This window comes from Acipenser ruthenus, chromosome 7 (genome assembly GCF_902713425.1).
Source record: "Acipenser ruthenus chromosome 7, fAciRut3.2 maternal haplotype, whole genome shotgun sequence".
Classification (NCBI taxonomy): Eukaryota; Metazoa; Chordata; class Actinopteri; order Acipenseriformes; family Acipenseridae; genus Acipenser; species Acipenser ruthenus.
In genome coordinates this window covers 3,301,793-3,315,897 of record NC_081195.1, presented here as the reverse complement: position 1 = coordinate 3,315,897, position 14,105 = coordinate 3,301,793, and the positions used below count along the sequence as shown (strand labels likewise).

The 14,105-nt window shown below is 38.7% G+C and overlaps 1 protein-coding gene across 1 annotated transcript in view; it reads right to left on the bottom strand.

Annotated features, from left to right (window-relative positions):
• Positions 1-450: 450 nt before the first annotated feature.
• Positions 451-14,105, bottom strand: part of pcgf6 (polycomb group ring finger 6) — a 27,328-nt gene continuing 13,673 nt past the window's right edge. Inside the window, exons 10-11 of the mRNA XM_034922028.2 lie at positions 8,932-9,018; positions 451-1,162 (exon numbers count right to left, since the gene is read on the bottom strand). Of these exons, the coding sequence (XP_034777919.2) occupies positions 1,106-1,162; positions 8,932-9,018 (144 nt within the window). The 3' untranslated portion in view covers positions 451-1,105. The remainder of the gene's footprint in view (positions 1,163-8,931; positions 9,019-14,105) is intronic.

Genomic DNA, 14,105 nt, shown 5'->3' with positions numbered 1-14,105 from the left:
ATTTGCAGCCCAACACAGATGAACTTGTCACTGAGTGCACAACTGTGGGATGATAATCTGCACGAAACAGGGTTTAAAATGTACTGACATGTCGGATCTGTTCATTCGAAAGTTTCCGTGTACTTGAGTCACTCTCAAATGCATTTTAAGAACCGTCTGAACAACCGCTCAATTCCTTGTGTACCTTAAGGAGTTAAATTGCTGTACATATTTAGGAAAGTTGTTACCCTAACAGATCTATATATGTTTCCTCTAAATCTATGATCTATACAGGCAGAATTATTTTAATGTAAAATTGAACTGTATTCTGGCACACAGCAGCTTTGTTCTGAAGTTACTTGTAGTTATTTCTAAATGTTGCTTGAATAGACAATGTCCTTAAATGCGGAACATGTTAACATTGCAAAAGCTTAATGTCTTACAACAGTATTAAAAGAAGATAACTCAGAGTGATGTTATTTAAAAATATTTATTAAACAGTAATACAAAAATTATAAAAATGAAAGCAGAAGAACCTTCAGTGCAATCCACAATTTCGTAACTCAAGGATTTTGAATCAAGAACCTGATCACAACAAGTGCAGTTTATGATTAAACATTTTGAATCACACATAAGCCATAACTGTTGTGATCAGGCTGTTAACTGGTTTGCGCAGCAGCTGGTTTGTGTCTCGGCATACAGTGCTAATGAACAACTGAACCTCGATTCAGAAATTCATGCATTTCACATCCTACCCCGGCTGGGATCCAGAGCCACAGAATGGAGGGCGGACACCTCACTGAGGTCAGTTTGTTTGTTGATCAGGTCAATATCTGCCCACAGGGCAAAAAAAAAAAAAAAAAAAATTAAGTTTATTAAACCTACTGATGTTGCATATCAAGGTTTGTCAGACCACAAAATCCCCAAACTAGAATGAAACCGAAGGGGTTGAGTAGATGAATTCACTCATCTTTTTTTCAGTTTTCTTATACAAAACGTGTTTGTGCTTGCATTGGTCGTCAAGTCTTTCCATCGATCCATAAAATGGTGTTCCCATCATCTAAAACTGTGCGGTACCACGTAGATGTTTTATAAAGATGCAACATCCAGTCGCAGACAGTCAATTTTACACTTTATATCCAGGAGGCAGAACAAGCCCAAAGTGGAGAACAAGGAGACCATCCTGAAAAAGCAAAAATAAAAATAAAACAGAGCAGTTTACAACTAACCAAAAACACCACACTTAACAAACAGTGTCAAGTTTGAAAGTAAAAAATCTGAGCATTCTGAAAAACAGCATTCTGCATATTGCAGTAAACCAAAGGGGATTTTGTACACTTAACCTTAAACAAAAACAAAAGTTTCTGCGGTCATCCCCCCTACCTGAAATACAGAACACGCTTTGCTGCCTTACTTTTCCAGGGAGGGCTACGCTCCCTGAAATGTCAGATTGTTTATATCTCAGTAACCGTCTCCAATAGACAGGACAGGACTGTGCTTAGGAGAGGATCATTTCTTATCTTTGATAGGCTGATCCTAGAACAATTACGCAAGCTGATGGACCCTGTCCTCATTATACTCAGCTTTGGAGAAACAGCCTGTCAAATACATCAGTGCCCTGAAAAGCTTGACCAGTCTTCCTTAGGCTTCCTGCAAACTGCTTTAAATAGCCTTCACCAGTCGAGTATCCCGCTCTGCTAAACATTTGCTCAGTGCTAGCAGAGTTCATTTGGCAGAGGCACAACAGCCCCACAGTTAGTGCAAAGCACTGAAAGATTGCAGTCTAAGGGTCAGAGCTGACCAAAACGATGCACAACATGATCTTTTTCAATCCCAGCTCAGAAACAGGGTTGTTGTTTCAACACCTGGGGTGGAAATGACCTCCTTGTGCCTCACCTGAAGCAGTGGTGTGCTCTACTGCTTGGAGTAACTGCTACGAGACAGGAGTTCTGGGTTTGCATAATAGCAACAAACCAATATGCTGGGTAATCTTAGGTATGCCACTGACTTAACATTGTAATTATTATTATTATTATTATTATTATTATTATTATTTTAAAATCAGCACCATCACACCTGTAAAACTGGGCAGGAGCAGGGCAGGAGGAAATGATAAGGGACTGGGGTTATGATAAACAAACATCAGAGATGGGACAAACTCAGCCTATCTTTTGGTGTCTCAGGGTTCCTTTCCATGATCTGCTCTCATTTCTGCAGTGCAGGCCTCCTCTACTCCTGAAACCAGTCCCTGCCCCAGGTGTAAACCTGAGGGCACACAGGGCTCCATCAGAATTATATTGCTCATCGCTGTTTCTTTTAATATCATCTCAAAGGGAATTTCGCATAGCTCTCTGGGCGACTGGCAACCAAACTTAACTTCAGAAAGGAGCTTCAAATCTGAATTACCCGCACACCCCTAGGACAAACAAACCTGAGAATATTGTCTTGGGGTGGATTCTAAAGGGGTGGTATGGCTAGAATGGTTTCTGTAAAAGTGTTTTAAATGGGTTCCTGCATTCAGCTAACTAGAGATGTTCTCAAGTCTACCTGCCTGTAGCACAATAAAAAGGATGTTTTTATTCGTGTCAGATAAGGATATAAATAGATCAGGCCAATTCTTCAAAGTGAGTTAACACAGATACTGCTTTGTTGCAGAATTTTTTTACTTCAGTCAAAAGAAAGAAATAATAAATGTATTGTACCCTCCCAGCCTTACATTCACATCATTCAGTCTGCACTGAAGTGTGTTACATAAGTGACCCTCCGGCAGCCCTGGTTTAATTTGAAACACCGAAGAAAGAGTATTTTTATTTTTTTATTAGTTGAGACAGCTTCCCCCTTTGGTGAGCCTAAAGTCACGTTCGCAAACATTTCCAGACAGTGAACTGTCTGTAACCTTAAAGAAAGTCACTGCAGCTGTCAGCAACATATCTTCCTAGCAGATTTGGTTGAAAAGAAGAGCGACAAAAAGAGTCAGTGTATTTTACTTGCTCTGGCTTATACAGGACAACCGGTTTAAAAAAAAAAAAAGAATGGCCGAGGCCTAGTCCAAGAAAAAAAGAGTACCAATACAAAACTTAAACACATTGTTGTTTTTTTAGCCTGATTACCCTTACAGATTTTTTGGATTTCTCCTCTCCCCTGCCTGCCCAACAGAAGACAGAATGAAACGCCTGAGAAACTGAGTGAAGATGATTGGACAGGCTTGCCCTTTAAAGTTTCCAGGCTTGCTCCTGAAGAAACACTGTCCTCATACAGAGGTTAACAAACTAATCAGAAGCACAAGAGGAGGGCTGCGTGGATCCTCTGGGAACTTTGGCCAGACAGTTTCTATCAGCACACCAAAAGGAGACAATACAAAAGTACAAAACAAAACACAAGCTGCTGTATATAAAAGAGGACCAGGATGATCAAAGCAAGTTGTCTCTGGGTAAAGAACCTGAATGAAGGTTTGGTTTCATATCTCCCTCACAACAGTTCCAATGAGCCTGGAGTTGAGGTGCAGGATGCGTTTTATTACACTTTGATGAACAGTGTTTGACTGCCTCCTCTATTTTCCAGTAGCTGGTGATGCAGAGGACAATTATAAACTGAAGGTTTAATCTGGAGTTTGGGACGTGAACATTTATAGCACTCTTCTGTTCATTCCTTGTCTCTGTGGGTTTTACACCCTCCTCATTTTATTGCATTTATGACAACATGTTTTGGTTTTTTTTATTACTGAGATGTACTGTACAACAATTTCCCTTGAGATAAATCCTCAAGGCAGGAGAGTTGGTTTTGTTTAGCTTTATCCTAATTAATCTCTCATGTACACGGAGATTAAACTGCTTGTTGTCTTAAAAAAAATATGTTTATTTCCCAACATATGTTCCATAAGTATGTTTGTGCAAAAAAGGACTAAATTACTAAACCTCTTGACAATCCTAATTCCAATAAAGCAAGAAAGAAGAGACCATTCATTTTTATTACTAACCAAATATGGCTTGAGTAATAAAATGCTTTTTTTTTTTTTTTTTTTAAAGAATGAATCTCATTTATATTTGGATCAGTAGGGTAGAAGAGCTGCATAGAATATTGGAAAATTTTCAATGACATATCTGCTTACCCTTACAGATCTCGGGCAGCAGTGTGGAGTAGTGGTTAGGGCTCTGGACTCTTGACCGGAGGGTTGTGGGTTCAATCCCCAGTGGGGGACACTGCTGTTGTAGCCTTGAGCAAGGTACTTTACCTAGATTGCTCCAGTAAAAACCCAACTGTATAAATGGGTAATAGTATGTAAAGAATAATGTGAAATAATGTATAATGTGATATCTTGTAACAATTGTAAGTCGCCCTGGATAAGGGCGTCTGCTAAGAAATAAATAATAATAAATAATAATAATAATGACAGAAGAAAACCCAACTCATTCATCTATCCTTCAACTCTACCAGCACCAGAGCAATAGATTATACTGCCACATTGGGGCTCAATACTCCCATCCGAGGGTATGGTATTTGTTCTGATTGCTGTGGGAACGGGAAATGAAGTGTCCTTTAAATAAAGTTCACAAACACTCAGCACCACCCGGTCCCCCAAAAGGATGTTTTTCTTTTCTTTTGATTGAATGGAACTGAATGTTGCCATTTATGTCACTTTGAATGCCAAAGGATGCCTTTAGGCTATGTGTTCAGCATTCCAATGCAAAAGAAACCACTCAATGACCTTAACTTCAGAGAAAAAAAGTTCTTCAGCTCTTTTTGTTTGCTTTGACGTGTTCTGCCTGTAGGAAATATTAGCAGATGATGCATTACTCTTTTATTTGAGAGACTGACTTTTTATTCTGGGACAAAATAGCCCTAAAAAGACCAGCAAGTGATCTTGCAGATACCTGCACAGACTGCAGCCAAAAGTTATCCAACGTGTCATGAAACAGACATTTAAAAGTACATGAAAGCTAACAACAAGCACAAGTGACAACAGCCACCCCCCCCCCCCCCCCCCCCCACTGATTTTATATATACAGTACAATGGAAAGACATCATTGGAAAAAGTAAGGTCCCACTGACAGAACACATAATCCTGCATCATTCCATAATAGAACTTCTCAAGCATGACTAGTCACAAATAACTCCAGGGACAAATCATTTTCCTTTTTTTATATAAGCAGCTTGCAGCGAGATTAAATTGCATGAACCTGGGATGGGTTTAATTGTAAAATAAATCCACCTGCTATAAAACTGTCAGACAAAGCATGCTTTAATCTGTCTTTAGTCTCAAATCTGCAGACCATACAAAAACTGCAATCTGAAAAACAGTGCACTCAATGCTATCTCATTGAGCTCACAGAAAAAGAGGACATAGACTTTACCTTTATTCAAATACTTTTACTTATTTTTTGTTTAGTAAAAAAATGTATTGCATCTCTCTCTCTCTCTCTCTCTCTCTCTCTCTCTCTCTCTCTCTCGAGCAAGAGAGAGAGATAGATAGATAGGAGACACACACACACACAACTGTCCAATGGGTTTACTATTTAATTTCCTTGCAACAGTGATGACATGAATTAAGCATTAAAACTCCATCCATCATGTATCTATCTAATTACCGGTACTGCTAGTAGATCCATTTCTTTGTTCTATAACCCCCTGCAGAGAAAGGGGGAGTTTTAAGAGTGTTAAAGGGCTCTGCTGAAATTGAGAAAAAAATTGGAAGCTTTTAATAAATTACCTCCATCTCCCCTTACAGCCTTTGCACATGTCTGAGCCTAGCTTGAACATTGTAATGACAGGCTTTCAGTGCCCTGCTTTAGTAATATTTCTCCTGTCCTCATATGAACGGTACATCCAGGGTTCTCCCCAGGCCTTGTCGCCGCCCAGCTGAAAAAAAACCCAATCCGCCCATCTTGCAGATGCTACTGTGCCTTTAATAATAAGGCTTGATTGCGCTTCTAGCAGACTAGATCACTTGTGCGCTGCTGGTGAAAAAAATATCTTGGAACCACATGACAGCTGTGTTACGTCTTGACACAACATTTAACCAATCAGAGAGTCGAAGGGGCGGGTTTTCTGTGTTAAGCACTTCGAGCGGCTAAAACGGTAAAGATGACTGCTAAAAAAATAACCAATTATTTTCAAAGCAAAAATAGTGACAATGAATGCAGGGGGTCAAAATAAACCATCGATCGGCGCAATCCACCGCCTAATACTATATTTGCGCCGCTACTATATTAAAAAAAAAGATTATTTGGGGGTATTATCATTCAGTCCTTTTTTGTCGTATTATTGTACTGTAATTGATATATAGTACATAATAGCTATACATATGCACACACACACACACACACACACACACACAAAAGCATATTCCTTTTGTTGTGATATCGTAAAAATATGTACCAAGGTGCTTGTGAGAGATATTGGGGGTTCATGTATGCCTTTAAGAAGAAAGGTGTGATGGGATATCAGATGAACAAAAATGGTTAAAATAAACAGTTGCATTCAAAAAATGTATAACAGCGAAAAACAAAAATAGACGTGCATTAACAAAATGCCTTGAAAACTTAACATAAAGAAAACCATTTAAATGAAGCAATGAGCTCAATAATTAAGCTAAAAAGGAAGTGAAAAGGTTACTGTTTTTTTTGTGAACTCCAATAACCCTACGTTTTCTTTCCCCAGTCAAATCGTAGAGTCCCTAAATAAGCACAGTAACTTACCATAATAAAAAACAGCAATGAAAAAGAAAAATGTAGAACATAAAAAAGTGCAACCAGATATAGTCAACGAAAGACAACACATTATTCAAATTCTTTGTCGTATTATATATTTAAGGTAAGGTAAGGCTATAATGTTCTGCCGCCCGGCTGTATGGAATTCCTGGGGAGAACCCTGACATCCAATATAGTTAAGTTAAAAACTTTTCTGGCAAACACTGTGCAAGGGAACATATACTGTACAGTCTCAAATACAGTTAAATCAGATGTAAATTAAAACTGCGGGAAAACAACAAACTTTCCTCTATTCAACTGCTCAAATACTTGCTTTGGTCCTTTTTAACCAAGAAGGAATACAAAGCTCTCTCTCGCTCTCGCTCTCGCTCTCATAAAAGTCCACTAATCAACACCACTTCATTTCAGATATAATGTATTGATCAAATTAGGCCTGCAAGGTCTCCTAAAAGTACCCTAACCCTTAAGGCTTAAGGGATTGTGTAATAAATGACTAAACTATTTACTGTAGTATTATTAAACTTCCTAGTATGCAGGTACCAGTAGATATTTGCAAGTGGCAAAGCACTGTGTTGTTCTTTCTCTTGATACCCATGGCTGTTAGCTGACCCTAATGCTTCTTCAAGCTGCTCTCTCAAGCATGCAAAGAAAGCAAACCCATGAGACTGTTGCCCGGGAAATGCCAATTTTCTCAGATTGCCATTTCAAGCAAAAGCAGCTGCTACCCAGCCATCAGGAAAAAAATTAAATAAACTAAGATAAATAACTCAACCCAAAATTCTAAAACATCAGCGAAGACAGCATTCGTCAAGACAGCACACAGAGTATTAACCATCCTGTGTGTTTCATATGTCCAGGAGAAATGAACCTTTAATTGACAGTATAACCTATAATATTTGTGTTATGCGGTGCAATATTGCTTTGGTTGGATTAAGAGAGAGTTTTTTCAATAAGTTTTGGTACAGCAAATCAGATCTGAACTAAGGCAATACTTATTGGGTGCATTATTGTCAGTGATGGTCTACTCTCAAGCTATAGAACCAAAGCTAAACTTGGGTCCTGGGTCATATCCATTCATTATTTTGGATTTTCCTGAAGCAGCATTTCAGCATATGACACAGTGGACCAAATATGAATAAGCCACCTACACTGGCATAAAAATGTTGATTTTAGTTCCTAAACTAATGACAGTTCTACACAAGATACCTTTTTCAAACAAACATTCTCCAAAGTGCTGCAATAGTTATGATTATATTATTATATTATTTATTTCTTAGCAGACGCCCTTATCCAGGGCGACTTACAATTGTTACAAGATATCACATTATTTTTTACATACAATTACCCATTTATACAGCTGGGTTTTTACTGGAGCAATCTAGGTAAAGTACCTTGCTCAAGGATACAGCAGCAGTGTTCCCCACCTGGGATTGAACCTACGACCCTCCGGTCAAGAGTCCAGAGCCCTAACCACTACTCCACACTGCATTTGATAGCTTTACAATATAGAGTAATGGCAAGCCCCCACCCATTGTTTACAGCCTGCGAATCAATAAAGCAATGTTCTCACATAATGTACTGGAGCCAATGTCAAAAGGAAAGCGATTACATTCAGGTTGTGTGTTTGTAATGGTGAGGCTGACAAATACTACGGCAAGTTATCAATCAGCAAGAGCTGACAATGCACCAGTGGGGTCACACCATCTGCTTCAAGGTCATTCCACGTACACATATGTTATCTGGTGTGCAGCACAATAGTGTCAGACTTCAGGATAATATTTTTAAGCGAATAACACAAATGCAACAGCACTAGGATGGAGTAATTAAATGGTCTCCTAGCTGATTAAATACAAATGAAAAGGAGTATACAGCTTTTCAACAATGGGTAGAGAAAATTACACCACTGTTAATAATGTTTAAAACCATCTTGAGAATGATGTCACTGTTAATAATGTGTAAAACCATCTTGAGAATGATGTCACTGTTAATAATGTGTAAAATCATCTTGAGAAATGATGTCACTGTTAACAATGTGTAATGATCTTTGAGGAACTGTAAATCTGCACTTAAGTGCAAATAATGTTTTAGAATGTATTAGCCTCACTCAAAGTAATATTACACATTTCTGTTCCTGTACATTGTAGTAAAACCCACTGTTAAAGACAGGGAGATTTTATATTCATAAAATCTCACCCAGTTGATCTTGTGAATTACTTTCAAAACTGTATGCACACCCAATACCAACCTGGATAGCACTCTCTCCAATGGTACTTTGAACTTCTCTCAATGACTGGTACCTCTCAAGAAGATGGTCACCACAGACAAGATCCACCTGACAAATAATAAAGAAGCATGACAGTTACAGAATCATTCAAGGATCATTTTCCATTTATTTTTGTCAGCTTCCACTGCTATTCCAGAAGAAGGCTTGAGCACATTTCCAGGTTTTCATGAGAGAAACTTGTCATGAGCTAAAACACTATGCTTGGGATGGATGACCAGAAAGGTTATGGATTATTATACTGTATATATCTAGACACATTGCAATACATTGAGGTTCATGATCATAGAACGGTTTAATGTTATGTCAAAGGTCCACTTAGAATGATCAGCACACAGCAATTCCCACCTTTCTTTCTTGGTTACTAATTTTAAACATCTTGAGAACTGCTTTTTGTTTATTACAGTTATATCTTTTAAGCCTTGCTGCTGCTCGGTTCTCGATTACGCAGTCTTCCGTCACTTGTCATGATACTGCATTGGGCATTTGTCTTTATACCTGTAATAACACTTTTAGAAAAGCTACTACTTTTACTGTGTCTTTTGGAAGGGCTGGCCTAGCATTCAGGGAAGACGAGTGCTAAAGGCATAAAATGAAATCACTGCTGTATTTTTGCCAGAGGTTTCAAATGCATGTAATAACACAAGAACCCATGAGTCTGCAGGATCAGCAAAAGAAATGCAGCCGGGTGAAATAGTAATACTTTTCTGATCAAATATTTAACAACCGTATGAACGATGCTAATGACGGTTCCATAATTCAACCTCCATAATTCAAGTCCATCAATGCAAGGAGGTTGGCAATTAATTAAAGTCAATTAGATTCAGTGTTTCCACAGTAAGCAAATCAGGCAATGCTCTCCAGGGGAAAACCATCACTGTTTGCCAGTAAAAATTAATCATAGGCACGTCTGCAAGTAAGTATACACACTGAATACCAATGTTGGGATATTTCAGACAGTACGAGTCTGAATTCTGAACACATACCACCGCAACGGAATACCCCATTTATATAACAGGGACAACTTCACAAGAAACATGGTCTCGCATGAGAAAAACCTCCTACCCAGCTTTAACCCTTTACACAGGCGCCAACATTTTACAGCATGTCCGGAATTCATTTTACAAACCAACCTACAATTGCAAATTCTGAGAAGTCACTGAAGCATCTGTATGAATGCGGTTTCTTTTTTTTGATAGTCAAGTGGCTGATTTGTCCAAAGATTGACATGCAAGATGCACTGCATTGGTAAACAACCTCCAACTACAGTGTCCAAGACACAAGCCATTAGAGACAGATTTAAGCTGGCTGGCCACATTGACATGTTCATTGATGTGTTTAATTTGCTATTCAAATATCCATTCATTATTTCTCGCTTGGTGCTGACCATTGCAAAATTGAAAGAAATAACATTAAAACGATTCATTTATTTGACCTTTGGCAAGAAACATCACACATTGAATTGAGATCAAACTTAAAACCTACTACTTCAAAAGAAGTGTGTTGCCTCTGGCCCTTTTCTACAGCTCGGATTACTACCACAGGCATGTTTCTTGCAAGCAACTAGTTTTACAATTTGTGCAGTCAGCAGTTGTATATGGGGGTCACACTGACTTTCAATTGGAACTATGGGAAACATTGCCTTTCTGATTTTCAGATGTAGCCAGCAGGAGTTATATAGATGATGTAGCTAAAGCAAAAAGGTCAATTATAATTGGCAGGAGAGTCAAAGATGCAGAAAGATATCACCTGCCATTTTTTGCACTGTATAATGATATTTTAAAATTCTCTTCTGGCACAGAAATATTTTGCAATGAGCAGCTGAAGCAAAAGTGTTTGCAGACCAAAAGTGTTAAATGTTGAAATATCTGAAATATCTGACACTCTTTCAAATGACACGTTGTCTCTTTAAGGCTGTGATGATATCACAGTGCTTCACCAGAGAAGGGGACACTTTGACCCAGCCTTGGAACTTACCGACTGGCCTGATTAAAGGTCACCTCACTACACGCTTCACGTAAATCAAAATATAACCTTGCTGGTCTGCTGTTTCTCGTTCTTTAAAATGCAATACACAAGCAGTCTGTCTTTTTGATTGCTATATAACCTTTGTAATAAGAAGTCAGAATGTGAGGGGGAAGTTATTTGGTATCTTAAGTATTGAAACCCGTAAAGCTGTGTAAAAGGATTGGTCCCCCTCAGTCAAACACTGCTGCTGGATGACAAAGATCAACTGGGAGTCATCTCTGGGAAGCAGTGGAGAAGTGGGGATTAAGTATTAATGGTTTAAAAAAAAAAAGACTTGTAATCACTTCATTTCTCTGTACAGAAGTCCCACCCCACCTGTAAAAACTGGAGGGAAGTGTAAGAATCTGCCTCTTACCTTGGACTGGAAAAGCAGGAACTGCAGGTTGCCAAACTGTATAATTGATACCTAGAAACTAAAACAGCGCCCACATGGTAAACAAGGTGGGAAATAAAAAAGACAATACTGCTTGCCAGTGTTAAATTCAGACTGAATTCATTGCTCTGATATTCAGTAGCTATTATTTTCACGTTCCCATTGGGAAGATTCTGGCTGGTTTTATGCCGTTTTTACCCTCCAAAGGAAGACATGCTCTCACATGCAAGTGCAAATGGCTTTCTTTACATTTTTACATACAAATGTGGGAATTATTCATTAACACTTCTGAAAGAAGACAGATCCTTACACTTCACACAAAGCAAACTGCTTTTCAGATAATCAGATGGGACAGTGCCCTTCTAAACTGCAGCAATCTCTCTGCTGTGTTTCTGTATCTGCATCTCTTACCTAACGGAGAGATATATTTAATAACCGGTCTGTGCATATGTATTTGTACAGTTTACACTGTATTGTCAATATACTGACTAACCAGCAAACTGAAGAGCAAAATGGAAAGAACTGTTATCATTGCCCAGGAGACTTGCAATTTCATTTAATTTTATACAGCACTGCAAAAACGCCCCCGAAACAATGAACTTTACCTCAAAGCACCACAATAATATTGTAATCTCCTAGGCAAGGCTTTAATTAGAGTGCCAGATGCATGAGAGTCCGACTGCTTTTAAAATGTCATCTGATTAGCAGAATCGAAGCTCACTACCCAGCTGAGTTGCAGCACTTCATTAGCACAAAGGAAAGGGATTTTTTTAAGGTATGCAGGCCTAATCACAGCAGGTTAAAGTGGGGGAGGACCAGCTGTGGAAGAGGCGCTTAGCTGCTCTTTGTGACAGAAGGGTTGAAGGGCAGCTTGTACTCTGCTCCAGGCTAACAAAGATGGTATTAAATAGTGTGTTTACTGGGAGCAGTTATACTACTGCAGATTGACAATATAGAGTTTACCATGAATGGAGTCATAGCATCACTTCTGGAAAAGTCTGAAATGTTAATAAATGAAGGGCTTTTCTGCAAGTACTGAATACAAACCCCCCTAAACTTCCAGCTATTCAACTATTCACAGTGCTCAGACAGTGGTGGAGGATGCTTACTTATGTAAAACTGTCACCAGTTCTGAACAAAGTTCCCAAAGTTAACACCTTTTCATCCTTATGTAATACATTGCATGACCTATATACAGTGCATCAGGCAAATTGTGATTGCAAAGCGCTCCACGGGTTGAAATGTCAGTTCGATCCGAGAGCGTGGGGATTTCTGTCACAATCAATTCTGTGCAGAATGTGAGATGAGGATCCCTGCGTAAAGAACCAAAACAGGACAAGAAGTGAACCTAAGCCAATAATCTAGGGCTGTCTGTGGAAACACACATATTGAATACCTCTACTCAGGACACTCTTACCAGGAATCAGATTTATATTTAAATCACAAAACACCCCAATACTTCTTAATTGTCCAAAAAATTTCTTAAAAACAAAAATGATTGATTGAGCCCCAGATTTAATTAATCTAATATTTGTCACAAAAGTGAAACGTAAAATGCACCAAAACGTATGCCTTGCATCAGGGTACTATCCACTGCACAACACGAAAGAACTCGTAATGCAAGCCACCCCACCGTCACAGAAGAGGAAACACCCCCGAAACTCCATCTACATAGCCGGGTTTCCAAATTGTGAGGCGTGGCCATTGCCGACTGATTGGCAGATATGTCAGCAGTGCCACAAAACACAGGGCAGTATAGCTGTCATTCACAATCAGTGACCCGAACCAAACTCAAAACACAAATGAGTGAATATGATGTCATTATACAACCCCATACACCTCAGCATTTCATTTTACTTTTTTTTTTTAAACATTTATACTTGGAGCTGCCAAGACATACTATAGCCCATGACAGCAAGAGGAATCTGTACCAGCTGTACTGCTATCCATTACTTTGCAGTTTATTAAGCATGAAACCATTACCAGCCAAGTAGTTTCTCAGACAGAGAAAAGCAGATTGACCAGCAGTGAGCAGAACACTATGCTTTATATGGGTTGAGGTTTCGACACAGTCCTTGAGTGTTAACCTGAAGTGTCACTTTGTCCTTTTATTATCTAAAATGCACAGTATAATGCAGAAGATAAACAATAGTCTGACCTGTTTGGATTGACCTTACTTCAACAGACTTAAAGCCAGACCTAAAACAAAACTCGTTTCTGGGATATCTGGTTTCCTGAATGTTTTTGCCAGGATTATTATTATTATTATTATTATTATTATTATTATTTATTTCTTACCAGACGCCCTTATCCAGGGCGACTTACAATCGTAAGCAAATACATTTCAAGTGTTACAATATAAGTAATACAATAAGAGCAAGAAATACAATAACTTTTGTTCAAGCAAAGTACAAGTGTGACAAACCACAATTCAATAATACAGCAGATAATAGTGATAGTTACATCAGGATATGATTAAATAGTGATAGTTACATCAGGATGTGATTAAATACAAAGTACTACAGGTTAAACACTTGGCAGATTACAGTATTCTGAAGTACAGGATTAAATGCAGTAAAATAGGGGGCAGATAAGAGCAAAATAAAGCACATTTAAATGAAGGGTGATAGTGTCCCAGGATACAAACAGAGGAGTTCTACAGGTGCTCTTTGAAGAGGTGAGTCTTAAGGAGGCGCCGGAATGTGGTCAGGGACTGGGCAGTCCTGACATCTGTAGG